The 21,230-nt window shown below is 40.1% G+C and overlaps 2 protein-coding genes across 5 annotated transcripts; one reads left to right on the top strand and one right to left on the bottom strand.

Annotated features, from left to right (window-relative positions):
* Nucleotides 1–1,100: 1,100 nt before the first annotated feature.
* Nucleotides 1,101–15,380, bottom strand: kdm1a (lysine (K)-specific demethylase 1a). 4 transcript variants are annotated; one of them, XM_053336018.1, is made up of 22 exons: nt 15,341–15,353; nt 14,523–14,574; nt 13,593–13,886; nt 13,081–13,249; nt 12,797–12,930; nt 12,624–12,702; nt 12,447–12,539; nt 12,236–12,342; nt 11,856–11,937; nt 11,545–11,639; nt 10,553–10,570; nt 9,575–9,717; nt 9,363–9,453; nt 8,559–8,693; nt 6,369–6,442; nt 5,702–5,813; nt 5,250–5,382; nt 4,975–5,162; nt 3,971–4,085; nt 3,623–3,750; nt 2,394–2,540; nt 1,101–2,108 (listed from the first exon to the last, which is right to left on the bottom strand). In XM_053336018.1, the coding sequence occupies exons 2-22, from the start codon at nt 14,565–14,567 to the stop codon at nt 1,908–1,910; spliced, it is 2,583 nt and encodes an 860-aa protein (XP_053191993.1). In that variant the 5' UTR covers nt 14,568–14,574; nt 15,341–15,353; the 3' UTR covers nt 1,101–1,907. The 4 variants fall into 4 exon arrangements, with proteins under 4 accessions (XP_053191993.1, XP_053191994.1, XP_053191996.1 ...); XM_053336019.1 differs by having other exon boundaries at nt 13,081–13,246; XM_053336021.1 differs by lacking the exon at nt 14,523–14,574 and having other exon boundaries at nt 15,341–15,380.
* Nucleotides 15,381–16,311: 931 nt separating this feature from the next.
* Nucleotides 16,312–19,360, top strand: tmem30b (transmembrane protein 30B). The gene is made up of 7 exons (XM_053336352.1): nt 16,312–16,500; nt 16,778–16,888; nt 16,988–17,095; nt 17,257–17,347; nt 17,436–17,573; nt 17,775–17,981; nt 19,084–19,360. The coding sequence occupies exons 1-7, from the start codon at nt 16,312–16,314 to the stop codon at nt 19,260–19,262; spliced, it is 1,023 nt and encodes a 340-aa protein (XP_053192327.1). The 3' UTR covers nt 19,263–19,360.
* The last annotated feature ends 1,870 nt before the right edge of the window (nt 19,361–21,230 follow it).

The raw sequence follows: 21,230 nt of genomic DNA, 5'->3' as shown, positions 1-21,230 counted from the left end.
TAATGCTGTCTCCTGCTTGTGTGTTTTAATCTGTCCTAAATTCATATGTGGGTGGGGTGGAGGTGCCTGTTTGGACCCTGGTGCTCCTGAGCTTCGGCACTGATGCTTGACCTGAATTAGTGTTGTCAAGTCAACCATATGACTCAGTGGCACTCCAGGCAAGTGGAGGAGTGAGAGAGCTGCCTACAACAGGTGATGAGGATGAGGAGGATGTTGAGCTAGAGCTTGCAGCATTGAATAACTAGAAGTGACACATCCTTGATGATTGAGCATGTAATGTGGGGTGTTATGTAATTTACTGCCAATAACATTGTACAGTGACTAACATTTCTTGATTTTTATCTAACATTTGTTTGTTATGTATGATGACAGCATGTGGGAGGGTGTTTGTACCTGTGAGTTTGCATTCCTCCTCCTCACACCTCTGAATCACAAACCTGCTGCAGATGTGCTCAGGCATGTCTTTTATAACTCCTTATCTTGACTTTGTGTGTCTCTCCCTATCGAGTAATCAGTTGATGTGGGCTTACTTGAGACTATTATGGAAAATACTCTCACCAGATGACAGTTAGGCTTACACACTGCTCAGAGCCATACGGTTTAGCAGGGAGGTGAAAATACCCCAAGTGCTGCAGTCCAAAACCTCAGCTCAAATTACTGTTGTTACATCAAACATCTTCTTTGGTCACGATAATAATAACCGCAGCTCTGGGGGAAAAACAAGGCCCGTGACGCTGAAAGCGCATGGAAACAGAGGGGGCATGGAGCCCTGGAACACGACTCCATAGAAAAAAAGCTCATAGCTCATGGTTGACCCCCCCCTCTCTCCCTCAAATTCATCAAATCCCCCACTCTGTGGAGCTGGTGCCAGAGACCCTCATCTCTCCCTCACAGATACAGTACCACAGACCCTGGAAAGCAGCCAGACCTGCAATGAGGGAGGGTCGTAGGGAGGTCAGAGTAGGAGCAGCCATGTTCTTTTTGCACATGCCTGTAAAAAAATCTACACTTTTCAAAGAGGTGATAATTTGTAACAGTGGATCTGTTCACTATTCAGTTCCATCTTAATAGATTGAGGAAGAAAGACACTGATTTCAATATGCAATTTCTGTCTTCTTTTAATAACAAAAACAACTGACAATATAAAAAAGTGTGGGACGACAGTATGTGATAATAACCATAACAATACTTAATGCTATGGCAACAAAAACATTCACAATTCTTTCAACAAACATCTTTTTTTAGCTTGTAATAAAAACTATTTTCACTAGTCTCTGCAACCTAAATAATATAAATTAAATTTAGGAGGCACACAACTACAATTTTTTTCTTTTTTTAAACCTTAAGACAACCGAGACAGGCCTCTGGAATGACACCAATGGGAAATGACTATTGTTTATCTGCCTTTTTATGTCCGGTTTGAGGTCGTGTGTACATTTTTCAGCCATTCTTAATGTTCAGACAGGGGCATATAAATATATGTTGGGATCTGCAAATAAACTCCACATGGATTCATATACACTGAAACACTCCCAAGTACCAAAAGTAAAGCCATGCTTCTGTTTTTAAGACTGGAAAAATCACATTTATAAAGCCTTAGATTAATTATTACATTAGTATGTAATAAAAACAACATTTAGTCATCATGCTTCAGCATATCTCAGTCTGTAGATCTGTCTGTTAGTCAAATGTAGTTATAGTGTATGTATATTCACAGATATTGCTGGGAAGAACTGAAATACTCAATTCAACATTATTGTGACTCATCTGAGCAAAGGCAAAGTCGTTTCAGTAAATTCCAAAATCTTCCACGTACAGAAATGTCAACAGTAGATGGTTTGTGTTTTTCTCGTGTTGTTGGTCAGTCCTGGACAGTCCTGAGTTAACAGGAAACTGGCAGAGGCCTCTCAGATGCTCGGGGTGGGCTGAGCCTGCTGAGGGTTGCTAGCGGCTGTAGGGGTGGCCTGTCGGGGAAGTGTGTACATGGCACCGAGAAACTGATCTGCGATGCGTCCTGCCTCGCGGAGCCCGCTAAGCAGGGCGCCGTGAACTGTGGCTGGGTAGTTCCTGATGGTGTGCTCTCCGGCGAAGAACAGACGAGGCACGGGCTGAGGGGGGAGGGAGAAGAGATCGATGTTAGATCGTCCCAACACAAGAAATTAAAAGAAAACAGAGGAGAAGTTAACTGCCAGATCTCATCAGTTAACGCATAAATATGACTTGTTCACATCAATCAGCACGCCAACACTGAAACAGCCAAAAAAAACATCTGCTCTGCTTTGGTTTGGTTGAATATTTTGGGCAGGCTCACATGCCATCTCTCTGTCGCTTTCTCACACACATAGATTTCTCACTTCCCCCCAAAAGCCTCCTTTTCTTGTTTGCATGCTCACCTGCGAGGCTCCTGGGATGGCAGGGCCAGGTGTGATGGGCTGTGCCATCAGATCGTAGTCGTTACCCGAAGAACCTGCTGCAACATACGAGTAGGAGCCCCGTGCCCAGGGGTCAGCACGCCAGCGAGTGACCACGGTTTCCTTTGGCTGCCATGACAACAAACAACGACAGCAACACAAACACAAAGGATTTTTAGGGTTTTCCATTCTGATATCAGAGACCTGTAAACAGCTGGATGGTGAGCAGTTCCAACGCTGGCTTCCATGCATATGATTTTACCCCATTTGAAACCATAAGCAAATGATTTATAATGACGGGTGGTTTGGATACGACTCTGCTTGTGAGTGCCTTTCACATATGCTATGCAGTGTGAAGCTGTGCTGGTTGTGGGGGTCAATTCATGAACGAACTTGACATTCCACTTAAAGTACTGGAAAAACCAGAGAAAACCCTAATGATGAAGATAATCCACCACTGTTTCTATGTAAACAACAGACATAATGAAGCCGTATATGAACAGAACTAGTACTATGTCAAATTATGAGGATAGTTTTTATATACTGTTATGATATTGGTTATCTATGTTAAACATGGTCAAAGTTCCAAAACTTGAAGTTAACATATGTAGAAATACTTCCTGCAACTCAAAAGTGAAGAATTCAACCTCCTCTGAATGCTTTATTTGTTGTGTTTTTTTCTACCTTACCAACTAGCTAATGTCAGATTGTCGCACGTGCCCATAACCAGCATTTCATAGCTTTGGTTGCTAATATTTTGCCATGTGTTGTTTGCATTGTTTACATTTCAGATCAGATTACAGACGTATTTGAGAAGTTACCATTTTGAGTAAAGAATGAGGAAAAAAAGATAATATGTTTCATGGTATGTTTATGTAGCCTCCTGAGCAGCCAGAAGTCAGCTGTGATGAAGCTTCCAAAAGCTAACTAATGAGAACAAAGTAGTCTCAATGGGAGGAGGACCTTAAAGAAACAGAATCTAAAACGGCCTGTTTCAGACAGCGGCTGAACTAAGCAGTTGCATTAAGAGCCAGTATAAGATAAAAAAGGATTTTTAAAAAATGTGGTCCTGCAAAGCTACTGTAGTGGTGTCCCAGAATAAAAATATAGAGGTACAAGTTAGTACTTAAAGTAAAAGATGGACACCCTAACATCTATTGAAAATAAGAAAATGTGTCTGTTTTTAACATATAATACACAGATGTGTATACCTGTGGTACAGCACTGCTTCCAAATATTCCTTTAAGAATGGCCAGGCAGCGTCCGACAATGACATCATCACTGATGTTCTCCATGATGCCAGCAGCCTCACCGGCCATCAGAGCGAGTAGGATCGGGGCTGACGAAGGGAAAAAAAGTCACATTTGTTATAGACTAACCGGGAATATATGAAAAGGAAATGTTCCAGTGATATGGCATCCCTGTGCATACTTTATCTATTCATTATAAGTTAACATGGCATCATTTTAAGAAGTGCTGCAAGATTAATGGTTTCAAGAATTATGCAGACAACATCAAAAGCAACAATTGCAGCTTAAGCTCCAAGTAATCCTTGTCACCTTTGTAGAGGTTCCAGAAGAGGAATAGTTCGCCTCGACTTGCTGTGGTGGAGCCAACGTGACCAAACAGGTTGACACTGGGATCCCAGAACACACGGTCAAAACACAACACCACCTTTAGGAAGGGAGCAACACAGAAATAATAATTTGCACAACATTCAAATCATTCATTTTCATCAATTGCTCAAACAGGCAGTGAGATGTATCTCACAGTGAATGGTAGAGCTCCCTCTGTTGGAGACAGCAGTAGTAGCAGCTGATATTGCATAATAATGCAGTATTCTCTATTGCAGCAGAATTAAGAGATAAACTACTGTGCTGCAGATGATGCTGGGGGGGTGGGGGGCTGGTGGGTCAAAAGTGAGGCAAAATGAGCACTCTGATCGGATTACAAATGCAATGCCAAAAACTAAAAATTCTTTCATTCGCACACCAACAGGCTCCGACTCCCTCTCCATCCTCCTTTTGATCAAAGAGCCAGGATGAACAACAAAAGCTTTTCTCTCTGCAAACTTCACCTTTACTGATTTATCAAAGATAAAAGAAGACAGAAAGAGGGGGAGGGACAATCTGTGGAATAACTGCAGGGATGCTGATGTAGCACCTAATAGAAAAATAATACATAAACCTTCAGGGAATATACTCAGATTCTGACTGCTCATCAACTATTGTCCCGGAGGAGGAGTCCAACAGCTGAAGGTCAAGTTGTCCGCATAAGGACACTGCAGCAGAAATAACAGCAGGAGATCCCTAAAGGGACCAAAACCTCTATTCTGCCGTAAATATGCTGCATTATTAAAAATGTAAGTATGAACATGATGACTCATTTGAAGACTGTGGAGTAGAAGGGTGAGGGGATTCAGGATTCAGATCTCAGGCCTTCCACAAGTTCAGGATTTTGCGACTAAAATCTAATCTCCTGTAGCTGGAGCTGGTTAGGGAGAGGAGGAAGGAAAGAAGGAGTTTGTTCTGATGTAGCCAAAGCACTGTATGTTTATCGAGACCTTGTTGAGGTTGCCGAAGCCCATCCTCTGTATAGCAGCTGTCTTCCACTCGGGCAGCGGGGGAACAAATTGCACCGCCGGCGGCTGCTGCTTCAGTACACCAAGCGGCAAGGTGCACAGCACAGCGTCACATTTATAGATAAAGGTCTGGGTCGTGGAGCGAGTGTTGACAGCGATCACCTCACAGCCTGGAGAATGAACAAATAAATGTCTGGTTAATATACATTTACATCTGTATGGACACTGATTCAGCACGAGTAATCCTGCGCACATACCGGAGGCTGTGTATCGGACCTGACGCACTGCTGTGTTAAGTTTGATGTCTAGGCCCTCGGCCAGAGCCACGGGCACACACGAGTAGCCATTCCTCACTGTCAGGTGGCTGCCGGTGAACTCAAAGTCATCGTCCTGTGGATTAATAAACATTCTGTCACTTCAGCAGCACAATGAACTTCCTAATGCAATAAAGCATTGGAACACAAGTCTGTATCTGTTTTAACTCTGTGTATATGTATATTGTTTTGTCCTTGTATTGTCTTGTGTTTTGTTTTTGTTGATATGGACCTGCAGATGTGTCCCAAAATAAAGTTTTATTGAAAAGAATGACAGAAGTGTTTCATAGTTGAATAAGCAGTGACCAACACGGGATTGAAAGAGGCCTTTGCTGTGCAAGACAACTGTCAGGACTGCACAGTTAAGACATTTCACAGTGGGTACATGTATATACCTGATCCCAGTGCTTGAGAGAGAGGGTGGAGAGAGGCGTAGCGTTGGCAAACTCCAAGTTGGCAAAGTGCCAGTCTAGGATCTGCCTGTCCCTGGATGACAGGTAAACATCACTGTGGGAAAAGAAAGTAAAGAGGGGAGGTGAGACAGAGAGAAACACACAGTAATATATCCTGACAGCTACTGAGACAGAAGGAGGACCGGTTTACTCAAGCACAAGCTGAAAAAGCTAAACATAATAATACATAATATAGGCACATAACAATTATTATTAAACTATTAAAAACTATAACATGAGCACAGGACATAGCACAGGTAAACAGCTGTTGCTAAGGGCTGCATTACTCCAACAATTATTTTTATCACCAATTTAGCACTGTTTTCACTCCACACATACAAGCTAATATTGCTTCAAAATGGCAACATGACATAGAAAAATGAATAACAGTATTCCTCTGGAGATCTGCAGTTACGTCACCGGCTGCAACAAGCTGCTGTTGCTGCTTCTGTTTCTGACTGGATTCATATGATTTAATCATGGTGTTTTGTGACCATATTGGATCAGGAATATGGTGTGTGTAAATACTGTAAATATGGACCATATATGTCACTGCATTTTAAGTGAAACGAAACCAAAAAAACAGCGGAACTGTGAAGCAGTGAGTTACCTGGGTGGATTAGCTTCCAGCTCCTGCAGCTTCTCCTCCAGCTTCACCTGCATCTCCACCAACTCATCATACTCCTACACAGAGACAAGAAATAAAGCAGGGAGATGTGACTGCATGTCTATATTTCATATCCATACAGTAACACAGCTGCTGGAAAATACTGATATAATATTTACTTAATTTTTATAGTTATTATGATATGTTATTTATCACAATTAAAAGTTCTGTTAAAATAAAATTTAAATGAACTAATTAAAACTTCATGAAAAACTGCTATTAAATATCACATCAACAACTTGACAATTTTAAACTACAGCTAACAATTATGATTCATTTCAATGTTACAATACTACTATTGTGCCATGATTTCAGCATTAAAGCTGCAGTTGATAACTTTGAGGAGAGAGAGGGCTTAGCATCAAATTTGAAGAAGTACAACTTTCAGATCCCTCCCCCTCCCTCTCTGCTGCACTCCTGTCCTGCCTCCAAAGTCCCTCCCCCAGAGGAGGCTGACGTGCGCGCGACCATGGATGTGCACGCGATCGGTAATACATGAACTACACTCCACACAGCTAGATATAAAACGCTTTACAGTAACTTTCACATGGCTCTACCTTACCTAGAAACTCAGAGACATGAGCTTGACTGAGCTGAGGAGGAAGGGGGAGGGGGCTGTGAGGAGGAAGGGGTAGGGGGCTGTGTGCATGAGCAGTGATTGACAGCTGTCAGACACTCCACAGACACAATCCTGGCTCTGATTGGGTCTTTTTGTCTGGTCACGGTGGATTTGCAGTAGGAGCAGTAGGTGGGGCTAAATGAGGCCTCTTTTTTTTTTTTTTTTTTACAGATTACTAGTTTCATGTAATGCTGTCTTTACATAGTGACAGTCTTAGCAAATATGACAAAACGTTACTTTTATAAGACCAACTGCAGCTTTAAGCATGTAAAAGGATTCCAAATAACGCTAAAAAGCCATCACACTGAATTTTAAGGAAATGGTGACGTATCTAGTGAGGTGAGAAGAAAAATTGGCATGCGTGTGTGTGTGTGTACACACCCAGATGTTTCAGGTCATCTAGAAAGGACAAGCAGCTTAGACAAAAAGGGCTGACTCAACCTGTTCATCAGTACACCACAATAGAAATAACTACGACAGCAGCACAGAGTCTGGTAATACCACCTACCTCGCCAGACCTTGTATAGAGCTTCACTGAGGCAAGCCGAGAAACTTTTAACATCTTAATGATGCCTCCAGGCTAGCAAGCTGACCTGGGAAAATACTAAAAACAGCAAGAATACTGGAAAAATATCCTGACGCAGCCATCCCTCCTTACTGGCCTTAAAATCTTGTTATATGGTGTAGTCATGCATGTCATGTGCAAACACACAACCTCCTAAATTACTCTGTCTTGCTGGAAATGTGTGTGTGTGTGTGTGTGTGTGTGTGTGTATCTGCATACATAAAGACAGTCAGACCGTGATTCAAGACCTTGAAGTGGTTTCTCAGACGGCGGATGGACAGCAGACAAATGCAGCGCAGACACCAGCTGTGTTTAAACCAACTAAAACCTCCTTCTAAAATACACATAGCAGTAGTAGAGGTGATTTATCCGCACCAAAAATAAAACAGCAGCACTGGCTCTAATAATACATCCTATCAAGGCATTAAACCACTTAAACATAGCCTGTCTGGTTTACTTAGATAGCGCCTTACAGCTTTAAAATTCTGTGAGGCACCCACCCTGACCTACTAGTCCATAAAATATGCCTTTTACATGCTAACTCCTTGCCAGTATTATAATACTGTTACAAATTACTCAATCTTTAAGTCCAATCATATCCTTAAGAACAAAGACAAAGATTCTGTCCTGCAAATTGTGGTGGTCATCCTCCTGACCTCTGGAAACACCTACTAATCAACCCATGAAATTTAATAATGATTTGAAGTAGTTCAAACTTGAGCAAAAGCAAACACAGACACTATGTAATACCCACAACACCACAAACACAGTTGAAAATAGTTCCATTTTAAACTTAACTGCTTTGACTAGAGTATTTTAACTCGTGCAGTCTTATTTCTGCTCGGTCTAAGACATCAGAGAGAGTAATGAAAGTATCACAAAAGGAAACTCTTCTAGAAAACAATCCGTCAACATTACTGGTCTGCAGCTAAATGGTGTCTGGGCTCACTTTGCACAGTGCGGTGAGGTCGCGGTGCTTGCTCTTCACCAGGAACTCGGCTGTGATATCTCTGGGTGGCTTGACTTCACTGGCCTCTTTATACTGCTGGTGGAGCTCTTTAACTCTTTCCTTGGTGGTCACCATCTGAAAGAAAAGGGAAAAGAAAAAGAGAGAGGGAAGGAGATAAAGAGAGTCAGAGGAAGGAAGTTGTGTGTCATGATGGTGGATGAAGGAAACAGGTGTGTATAAATAAGGCAGAATTAACTAGAAACAATTTGGTTTTGCTTTTCCGCTTTCTACAATCTGGATTTGTTCCAATCAGCATATGAGTCAACCGAGTGGTGTTCCAGTCTCAAGCCAATTTTTCTTAACATAACAGCACTTTGACGGCACCTTCAGATGTGTCTGCCTAATACTAAAAGTCTATTCCATCTATTACCTCTCCCAGTAAATCAATAAAGCAACTGATAGATGTTTGCCAAATTTCAATGGGACTTTATGTTCAGCAATTCAGATTTTTTTGGCCTTTTTCCCCACCAACCAATATGACAAAGAACTCAGAAGTGGACAATGAAAAAGTCATCACCACAATTCCAGGTTTTCCCCTTTAAGTAGCCTTTAAAGTAATTGGTAAATGTTTGAGGAAATGTGATTGTTTCCTCCCCGAGAGTCAGATAAGAAAATTGATACCACTCATGTCTGTACGGTAAATATGAAACTAATCTGGAGTCTTGTCACCATGAGTCAGAGGAGAGAGAGGGAAGGGGTCAACTTATTAACCACGTTGAATGCGATATGATGTTGAATTCTCACCTTGTTGAGAAGATCCCTGAGATCTTCCTGCGTCTTCACAATCTTCTTCCAGTGTTCTATCTGCTCATCCTTCACATGCTTCTCCTGCAGCCTAAACAAACACACGATTTCTGTATTTTTGTGCATCTCTACATACACATCTCTTCTTTAGGTAAACATGTGCAGGATACATCTGTCACCATCTCCTGTGTGTGTGTGTGTACTGTACTCACTGTATGACCACCTCCAGGGCCTGTCCCAGAGAAACTGGTTTGTTGTTGAGGAAGTTAAAGTCCAGCTGGTGGCTGAGGTAGGAGGTGGCCTCTAACAATCTGTTGAATTCTTGCTCTACCATCTCATCTTTTTCTTTTGGCACCTGGACACACATATTCAACAAAGACACCAGGGGATCAGTCACACTTAGTACAGCAGAAATTAAGTCTACAAAAAAATTAAAATAACAAATTGACAATACAAAAAAACATACCAGATTCAACTACAGCTAAAAACACATTACTTTTTAAATACACTGTATCATAACTTGTTCAAAAAGCAGAATTTCTCTAAAAATCTTAATGGTGTTTATACGTCACTCCATAATTTGACTTTTAACACAATGTTGATAGTATAAATTAAAGTCATTGCCCTTCAAAGACACTTCCAAACATTTCATGTCTTTATAAACATGCAGTAAAAAACTTAAAACATGCTTCAAAAATCACTTAATATAGAAACCATGCTAGAATATAAGCAGTTTTGTAGAAAATGCATTACTAAAACACTTAGGCTGTTAAGGAAAAATACACACTTGTGGAATTAGATTTGAACAGAGCAGTAACATATTTGACTAATAATTCTTATGTCTACAAGCTATCATCTAGCCACTAGTGTTATCAGATTAATTAGTAGTATTTATGGAGAAATGTCTAAAGCCTAATATTAATTCAAAACAGAGTAATCCTATATTTTAGGCATTAAACAAACTCATTTGTTCTCTTAAATAAAAAGAAAGGTGAGGTTTGTTTTGCAGGTGCTTTTCTAGAAGATGATGTTTAGACATGAGCTGCTTATTTGTTTTTGTATTTGTTTTCTGCATGGACAGTAAATGGTCAGTAAACCAGAGTTAAATTAAATGGATGGAGCTGAAAGGTCTTTTAAAAGTGACTCTTAATTAGATAAAGAATATATTATGTAAATGAACCAATACATACACTCGTGCACCGTTCACCCTTTTGTAGTTGAACATGGAAGGGTTTGAGAAGACAAGGAGGGAGAGGGGAGAGAGAGAGAACATATTAAGTAAGCACAACTTTAACCTCAAACAGGTTTGCACAAAAAGTAAAACATATACATTTAATTTGTCTTTTCCTGCAGGGGAGGAAACCAGTTACACATGATGTGGACGCTTCAAGAGCCCTGCTTGCTAGTATTTAGTTCAATGGAAGTGCCCTGAACGTGAACCTAAACATCCTAACTACTGTTGCTGCCACTTGACGGACCAAACAAAAAAAATTAGAGGGGGAAAAAACACTGATTATTTCCAATTTAATGACATTAGGGTTATATCCGTTTTCTAGTCAGCTCTGTGCTGAAAGGAAGCGGAGCTGTTGTTGATGACATGCAATGGTAAGCAGTTAAGTGAATCCACAATCCCTTTTACTGGGGCTCAGAGAATGCCAGATCCCAGCCTGAGGACAACAACCGGCTTGGAGAACAGCTATAAACCTAAACACAGGGCACTTCAGGGAACTTGTGTGCACACATAATCATCTTCTGTTAAAGGAAGTAAACAACACAAGGTCTTGGTTTCAAAAATGTAATTTGGATACACGTATTTAATGCAGCTGCACTGACGTGATGGATGGTTATTCTTGAGGTTAGCTGTTTGGGAGAGAACTTTACCTAATATAGCGCTAAAAAAATGTCAGTGTGACTGAAGCAGGCGGATATGTTTTCATGCATCAGCTGGCTACAGCAAATCACATGCATGCCTCTGCTACCATTAGCCTCTTGCCATCTATCAACCTATGAAGTTTGTTCTTGGCTTAACAAGAAAACCCAATTATTTTGGCAATCATACGTTTTATTTAGAATTATACATGTAACCATCTTGTTGAATATGAGAATGAAGTGAGGAGTTTGGCTATAGCAGGATAATGGATGAGAGGCAACACAGTTCACTGGGACATGTAGTTATACTCACAGCCTGGCCGTTGGCCTCATACAGTGGACATTTCTGTTTGATCTTAGCCAGCTCCATGTTAACCTGCTTACTGATCACTGCCATGGGATTCCCTCCTGAACAAGCACACACACAAAATGAATAGTGACACAGTATTTATATGGACAATATCACCCTCTACAGGTGGATCTTACTAATTGAATCTATGTGGGAAAATGGCTCAGTTGAAGCATTAAACCAAACTAAAAGGCTACAGGATGCTTTGACTCAGTGTTGTGAGTGATGTCACTATTCACAAAACAAAACAAAACAAAACATGATCTGAATCTTACCCAGGCCTGTCACCACCATGGCCCCCAGATCAGCAACATAATTGCCCTTTCTAAATGTGGCCACTCTGCCTCCAACCCGGTCCTGTATGGGGGGGGGGGGGGGTTGTAAAATGTTGTCACATGGTACACTTTCTTTATAGAATGCAAGATAGATTAGGTCACTATTAGTAAGCAAATGAGCACATAGAAAACAGTTCAATCATAATACATTCAGTGATTAGATGGTGTCACTAATTTGTTATTAAATACAAAATAACAGTACATGTTTTACAATTTAAATCATTTATAACTGGTTAAGAAAATGTGGCAAAATCACTGAAGGATAAATGGTCCAGTTATATGTGAAAGAACAGATTTATAAGAAGCCGTTAGTGACTTACCCTGGCCTCCAATACTGTAACATCCATCCCAAAACTCTGCAGCTGTCGAGCTGCTGCAAGGCCAGACACACCTCCACCAATGACGATAACCTTCCCAGTCTTCTTAGCTGCAAAAACAAGCATGGAGAGCAGGAATTGAGCATTATAACAACACTGATCATTCTAAGATCGATGTCTCTGAATTAAATTGTCTACAAGACTGAGAACTCACTGGGTAAAGGCTTGACCCTCTTGTAGATGCCAAAGTTAATGAGGCCATGCCTTTCAAGGTAGCTATGTATCCTGTGGACCAGCATGGCATCACCTTAATAGAAAAAAGTGCATTAAATCTCAATTTCTACAAGATTTCTTAGAAAAAAGAATATTACGGTTTCATTTAATGACCTACTGTTGTATGGAGCTTCAAGTTGCTGTGCTGTGGCCTCAAAGGTTAGCTGGATCTTAGGGTTGTCCAGCCACAGTTGGAGCTGCATGTGGTTGATATTTATTAAAATACAGTATTGTTTATAAACAATTATCCTTGTTTTGAAGACGTAGCAATGCATGTAAATGTTCACTTACTGTACGGTTGCGAATGTAGAGAAAAACTTTCTGAGTCTGTTGAGGGCCGCTGATGATGTCAGGGAAGCAAGCGGCCTCCTGGGACGTCATACGATCATGAGGGAGACGGCTCTGAAAAGCAGCTCCTTCCACACCTAAAAAGCAAAATGTTATCATTCTGTTAACACTGACTTCATCTCCAAAAGGTTATTCTTGGTTTTTGGTAGTTGATGACAGATGACATTTAGGAGAGTTGATTTTATTTCACTTCTTTGACATAATCCTCCATCAACATTCAGACTCACCAGATGGTTCTTCTGGTTCGCTGTCATTCTCCTCCTCTGGAGGGGGAGGCGGAGGAGGGATGACCTGCTTCCTCTCTTTTTCTGCCTTGGCGTTCCTCTCCTCTTCAGAGTAATATTCGTCCTCAGACAGATTGGCCAGGCTCTCGTCCATCTCGCGGTACTCCACCTGCAACAATAGGCACAATAAAAGCATCATTAAAACCACATCCTTCAATGGCTGAAAGTTTCTCATCTCACTTGAAAGTACGGAAGCTTTTCCAGGCATAAGAAACCAATACCATGTGCGTCAATCTGCAATGAAAAGAAATGCTTTTTTTTTTTTTTTACAGACACATGCAAGTGAAAACCTGCACCTGAAGTTTCAATGATGATGCATGTCTTGATAGTTTAGTCAAAGAAATGATCTGAATTTAGTGAATTCTGCCACTGCCAAACAAAACCTTCATTATTTGTTAGCTTGTTTAATGCTTCCCTCTCGTCGCGTACAGGAAACAACACCCTAAAATGTTTACTTTTGCTCGCTTGCGTCGACTCGTCCTGCGGACTTCAGCTGAGTCCTGATCTGCCCCCCCAGGGCCTGCTTGGTGGGGCAAAGGGGCTCCACCAGGCTCCCCACTGGGGGATGACCTTTCTTTCTTCTTTACTTCCATAACTCCTGCAGCTGAGGCTGAAGTACCAGTCTGTGCATCAGAAACCTGGGGCCTATCCCCTCCTGCTGCTCCTGCAGTAGACGAAGAGGAGGAGGAAGAGGAGCCAGCATCTGACTTCTTACTGGACAGCATCATGGAGGATGTCGGAGGCCTCTCCTGAACAAAAGAGGGTGACAGAAATGTGATGAAACCCATCAAAATTAAACAATCAATAGCCAAGTAATTAAATAAATAGGAATGGCGGAAATTTAGATGTTGAAAATAGTATAACCAATGATAAAGGACAGCAAGATATTTCTAAAAGAAAAAATGAAAATGATGAAGTGTGCCTGCTGAAAAACAAACAAATTAACAAAGAAGAAAAAAATCAAACAAACAAACAAACAAACTATTTGAAATGTGTGATCTCAGTTATGACACTGTGGTATTCCCAATTGAAAATAGGACACAGACTTATTTGAAAACAATAACCTACAATACGGCAGGGGGTAGAAAATGTATGCCAAATCTCTCACTCTTAAAGTATTTCGAGACCTTAGTCACAATCTCTACTGGTGTCATTTACAGTGATGGATTCTTTATAGCTACCTTACATTAAACCCCTTTGTGTAAACTGGGCACTTCACCTTTGGGGACGATAAATCCACCTGCTGACCACCACCAAATATAATAAAGCTTAGGGAGACATCATCATCATCCAAAACTGTTCAACTTTAGATGATTTAAGTAACTGTAGTTAACTGTGCGTGAATGTCATGATTTTATGAAATGAGGGCTCCATGGTACAGTAACCTTTTCTTGTTTTACCCATTTCTCCGTGCACCGGGTAATATCCATTCAAACACTAAGAAATGAAGACAGAACCAGAAATATGATTACGAACAGGACCAACTAAACAAAAAAAGCGTTGGCCTTTTACATTATATATCCACGATTACACTAGACATTTACAACTGTGAATAAATATAGTATGAATTACACAATGGGATCGGGTGAATTGTGTTTCATTGTCGTTTACCCTTTAAAATGTTATTGTAGGAGTCAATATTGTTTGTAAATCAAACTCTACAAAACTGGTAACACCGAGAGTGGCCCTGGCACTTTTTAATACATTTATCTAATAGTCAGGAACCCCTTTCGTAATGTAAAGACGAATAAAAGCCGGTTGTAGTCCAACATAAACAGATGGCTAGCGATAATTGCACAGCTAGCAGCAGAGTGGCTACCTACGTTAGCTTGCGTTAGCTAACGGTAGCTTTCTGCATAACGCCGACTTAAATTAAACATATTAGGATATAAAAACGTGAGCGTTTTAATTTCAGTTCAACACACGATGTACTTGAAATAGAGTTGAATCGCTTCTATGTGTTTTTCCATTTAAACTTCCCCCTACGAGACCATGCTACGTTAGCTAACGCTGCTAACAATGAGACCCCCCGGGCTAGCACCAGCAGTGGCACACAGTAGCAGGTGCGACTTGGGAGGGAAAAAAACAGTCGGCTTCGTTTGACGAAGGTGTATCGATACAGTTCAAGCACACTTCCCTGCATGCGGGAGCGTTGTTTTAAGAAATAAAAGCATACGCGAATTATTAAAAATATTAATAATACCTCTCAATCCCCCGAAGATGTCAACACAAAGACGGCACCGTAGCAGGTCTCCTTTCAATGAACTCCTTGCTGATTGGCTGATCGCAAACATGACCCAATCCCATATTGTTAGATAATTGGTTGAGATAAATGTCAATCCAAAAATGAAGGCGGGACTTATTGGTTATATAGCTGCTTGATTAAAACAAATATCTTCATTGTTTTAAAGTAAAATAGGGGGAAATAATCTGGGTTTGGATTTTCTTTTGTTGCTGATCAGGATTCGGCATTTACTTCAGGTTTATATTCCGTTTACTCGTGTAGAAATAAAAAGACTGATCCCAGATCCGGGCATATCAGCCCTGCAGACAAACTGACGTCAGCTAGGGAGACAAACAGGATGGGTGGGTGAAGTGAAGGCAGGCAGGTAAAGGTGATTTGCTCATTTCTCAGGGAAGCATACCGATGTTTTGTTGCCTCTCCTTCGTTTCTCCATTTTGAGCTGACTGCATGTAAGTAACACTTAAAATCGACATGTAAATCGCAAATTTACACGTTTGTACCTTTTATAGCTAGAAACAGTCCTCCTAAGCAGTGATTTTTCTTTTACAGCGGGTGTGAAGTAATTTCTCTGGTCTGTGTTTGTTTCAACTTTATCTGGGTGTTGCTGCAGTTAACTCTCTAGATGTGTGTGTGTGATATGAAGCCTTTTTAGGGTTGGGTGGGCTAACTTATATGGTGTTGTAAATAAGAAATGGTAATTGTTGGCACCTTTATGCAACTCAAAATGAAAGTAAGGCATATATTTAGTGAAATAAATGGAGAGGGCTTTAGTACCAGAGCAGGGAAAAGAAAAGCGATTTATCTAGGCCACACATGGTGTTTCATATGTTTGCCATGGTCATTATACAGTACACTTGATGTAAGATATAGCACACAATATGAATGATTACAACAAACTGATTAAAAATCCATTTTACAGAAGCAAGAAAATGGTGAAGCAGGAAGAGGAGTTAGCCAACCGGCCTGACAACACTGCCTTCACTCAGCAGAGGCTTCCGGCCTGGCAGCCCATGCTCTCTGCCGGCATTGTCATCCCAGGATTTGTCGTCATTGGTCTGGTGTTCATTGGCATTGGTGTCGCTCTCTTTGTCACTTCGCAGAGCATTCAAGTGATGGAGGTATGATTGTTGAAAGAATACATGAGTCTGGTGTCATGTTGAGGATTAAAAGTCAAATGTCAAAGAAAAAAAAAAGCCAATGAAAAAAAAAATCCAGTTTTTAGTGTTGAGATGAGCAACTCGCGCTGCTATATCCTCACAGACTTGTTGCTTGTAAGTGATATCATACCCCTCATTTGAAAGAGGTGCGGTGTCAGTGACAAGCTATTGAGATAGGTGTCGTAGTATGTGTCTTACTATCAATATTTAATAATCTTCCTTTTTCTCTCCCATGCAGATTGACTACACTGGGATTGATACAAGCTCACCATGCTTTAAGTGCTCTGACCCAAATGCGTCAAAGAAATGCGTGTGCCAGCTGGACTTCAACATCGATACCCTTTTTAAGGTGACAATGGAGCACAAACACAAGCAGGACTTTCATTTATATCAAGTTGACCCTTGGCTGTATTTTTTTGTTTGGTTTTTATTCTGTTGTCTTTGACAGGGGCCAGTGTTCTTTTATTATGGTTTGTCCAACTACTTCCAGAACTACAGGAAATACTTTGCATCCAAAGATGATAACCAGCTGTCTGGAGACCTGACATACTTTAAGGTGAGTTAACAACATAGGATATTGGGGGGAATACACACACACACACACTTTGATTTTTAGGGTAAAAACAAAACCCATATGTCCACAAAAAATAAATAAGTAATAATTTCCTTGGTTTAGAGGCATGTTGTTTCAATAATGACAACACTGTTTTCTTCAAGAGTCCCAGTGACACCTGCTCTCCCTATGAGTATGACAGCAACGATAGACCAATTGTACCATGCGGAGCGGTAGCAAACAGCATGTTCAATGGTAGGTAAAGGGCATATGAAATGATGAATTTGTATTTTAGTTTAATCACTGTGCTAAGGGTTATTAATTCTTGTGTTTTTTTTGGAAGACACCTTCAAGCTATATCAGAACGTGAATGGTAAACAGAAGCTGGTGCCCTTTGATGGAAAAGGCATTGCTTGGTGGACAGACTACAACATCAAATACAGAAACCCCTCTGTCACACCTCTGAAGAATGCATTCAATGGTACTTTCTTTGCTTAATTTTACTGCAGCTTGCTCCTGTTGTGTTGTTGAGTATTGTGCATACATTGAGTAACTTTAGTACAGCAAATGTAATTGACAGGGCTAGTGCTTTTATGTCTTTTAGGAGAAATTGCAAATCTCCTACCTTTTTTTTTTTTTATGTTTGGAAATTGTCATAGCTGATTAAAAATTTGATTTGCAGGCACAGTGAAGCCCCTATTTTGGTCCAAACCTGCTTATGAGTTGGACCCCTCAGACCCTGCAAACAACGGCTTCATCAATCAAGATTTCTTGGTGTGGATGAGGAGAGCGGCCTTACCAGATTTCAGAAAACTCTATCGCCGAATCACAGATGGGGATTACGCAGAGGGCCTTCCAGCAGGAAACTACTCCCTCCAAATTGCTTACAGTATCCTTTTTATATGTTACAGATGGAATGTTAAAGGCGGCTTCTTGAAAGCATGGGCAGTTCTTTTTGTTTAGCTTTAATCCTGTGCTTGAAGTTTCATCTGTTTCCATCAGGCAAATGAGTACTGCAACACTATCACATTTTACATGTTGTAGTTTAGTTGTAGGATTAATTAATGTATGCACCATAAATCAATATCCAAAGCAAAGGTGTAACTTGCTCCTGGAGATAATTTTCAACATACTGGCACACATTCTGTTATATATGTATGCATTATTTTTCCTGCTTGTCACAGACCTTTCACTTGTGCTGACAGACAGCAGCAGCGGTCAATAATGCTAAAGGTACCATGAAAACCATTAAAGACAAAATGACTGAGATCATATCTTTGGCATTTAGCTTTGAATCAAGACATGCATGCAAGCAAGTTGAATTTTGGTCAATTATGCACAAAGAAGGGATTGTGAACTGTTGCATTAGCTGTGGAGGGTATACAGCATATAAATCTGCATGGTAAATATTATACTCTGCTGATAATTCTACACATGTTGCATCTTATACAGAATGGGGAGATTTACAAAGCTCCAAATCTACTTAAAGGGGTCAACCATTGAAATGGGCACATGCTGGGTGTCATGTTACTACATCAACTGCAGCTTTGTATAACTTGTTTGACCAGTTGGGTGTGGTTGTGTTTTTACTAAGCAGCATGAAGACAATGACTCAGGAGTTCTTGAGGTGAAAACAAAACCAAGCAAATAGGCAGGTAAATGAGCTAGGCAAATGATAAATCACATGATGGACTGATATTTAACTGACAAAGGCCTATATACATTTGTCAAAAAAATGTCCATCTTCTCTAAAGTATAATACTATCAATGTGTTTTGTAAGTTTAAATCCCTTACTACGTCATCAAATCATATTGCTCAAATAATATATATGAATGCAAGCCAGACAATTTTAGCTTTATGGATAGGTTTTTTTTTTAATTCCTTGAAAAAATACTTTTGAGTATTAGCATGAATAGTAACTAGTATTTAATTGTCCTTAATATTCTCTGTCTACATTCTTGCTGTATATCCTTAACACTTTGTTCCACAGACTATCCAGTTCAGAGCTTTGGTGGCAGAAAGAAGGTGGTGTTCAGCAACGTGTCCTGGATGGGTGGCAAGAATGAGTTTCTGGGCATTGCCTACCTTGTGATTGGTTCGATGTGTATCGTCATGTCCATAGTCATGCTCATCGTCTATGCTAAATTCAAGTTCCCTGAAGAGGATTGAGCTCCTTTTCGTGGACTGTGGTGTAATGGGATATTTATCTTCCCCATCAACTTTTTTTTTTCTTAATGAAATGGTGAACGCAAAGTTCAGTGCTGATGTAAAGGGGAAACAGCTGGAATCAATTGAAGAACTGAATTCACATTTGTTATTCTGGACGAGAAGGTCATCTCTGCAGATGCAACAGAAGCCTGCTGTCATTTTGTGTGGCAGGACTTGATACTGGAGTTTTACTTATTGACTGCAGAATAGGAACAAGCTTTGTGGACACTGTAAGATGATTTTCTTGCAGTATGTCTGCAAACACATCTATGAAAATTGGGCAGCTATAAAATGCTTCTTGCTGGTACCTCATTTAAATTATTATTAGGGAACTGTTATTGCTCACAAGCCAAGTCCAAAATCATATTAATAATGTATTGTACTCCTGTTATAAATTTATCTACAGAAGGCTGAGTGGATATGCATTGTTTTTCTCAGGTTTCCTAAAAACTGTATTTTTTTTAAAAAGTTCTTCTGTCATCACGCAATAAGACACCAACTCATAGGTCAGTAATCATAGCCATTATCAAAGCCTTTAAGCCATTTTAGACTTGATGACAAGTTACATTTTATGTGTCTGAAATGTGTAACATAACATGGGAATGAATGCTATAAAAATCAGGAATATACTGCTCTTCTTACTCAGGGATCTGGTGTACCGGCTATACAAAGCTCACATTGTAGGAGCTTTTATGTTTCTGTTTTAACTGTTTGTTTCTGAAATTTTACTTTATGTTAATATTTATGTAATAAAAGAACAGAAAAACCATACTGCGTCTTGAGGTTTGTGTCATCATATTAGGGCATTACTACTGTATTGAAATGTGTGGTTTCCTCTTACAGTCAGTTTTGGACTTGTATAGGTCTATCACTCATCTACTTTGAATTTGAATTTCTAATTTACAGTTTTACAAATCACAGTATTCGGCATAGAACTTCCCCCAAAATTAAATTTCATTAAAATAATCCAATCTTTGACTGTCTCACTTGCAGAATAATTTTCCCATAGGTTTTTTACAGATTATGTGGGGAAAATGTAACTCTCAATCTATTATTAATACAATCTGATTACTTATAAGTGATCTGATTACTAATCAGTTTACATATATATATTTATTCATCAGATTACATAAGTAATCATATTAGCTTCAGATAAACTTATAAATAGGCCTACATTTTTGCACAGGAGGCTGGTGGATTTTGTCCCATCATATGCATTGTGAGCAGGGATCTTCTACTGGCCAATATGAGCAGGATAAATGATTGGCAAGAATAAGTAACCTATATCTATGTTAATTTGGACACCTGACTATTGTTTTGAGACGGACACATTGTGAACCCATCCTTTAAGGTCAAGCTTCAGTAGGCCTACCTTTGTAGCCATCAAACCTTTATGTCTTGTCTGGCCTTTGACAGCTGACTCATGTCCCAGTTCATGTTACCATAATTGTTTACCTGTCTGGATGGTTAGGTTATTTATTTTTAAGAATACAGAAGTACCAGACTACTAACAACTGAGATGCATACCAAAACAAGTACAGTTATTATGCGCTATTATACATCAACCAGTCAAATTGTGATAGAGGTTGCCATTAGCTTGTAGAAATTATCATTTATTCATTGCAGAATTATAAATACAATTATTAAAGGTTTCTCTTTGTATTGCTGTTAGCTCCATTGTTTGATTTTATTGCTGCATCATGTTAGTCAACTCCCTTTCCCCCCCTATCAGTCATACCCGGTTAAAGCAAAGAGAGAAAAAAAAAAATCTGATTCGCCCAACTGCATTGTGGGTAGTGTAGTTTGTAGCGTCGGAGTCTACTACTGGAATACGCACCCTTTGAACCACAAGTACCACAATCCATTGCGCTCTTAAATCTGACGGCCACGGTTGCGGTACTGACAGCGGCAGTCAGCCTCTGGACAGCT

The sequence above is a fragment of the Scomber japonicus genome, chromosome 16 (assembly GCF_027409825.1).
Source record: "Scomber japonicus isolate fScoJap1 chromosome 16, fScoJap1.pri, whole genome shotgun sequence".
NCBI classification, from domain to species: domain Eukaryota; kingdom Metazoa; phylum Chordata; class Actinopteri; order Scombriformes; family Scombridae; genus Scomber; species Scomber japonicus.
This window is presented reverse-complemented; position numbering and strand designations above follow the sequence as displayed.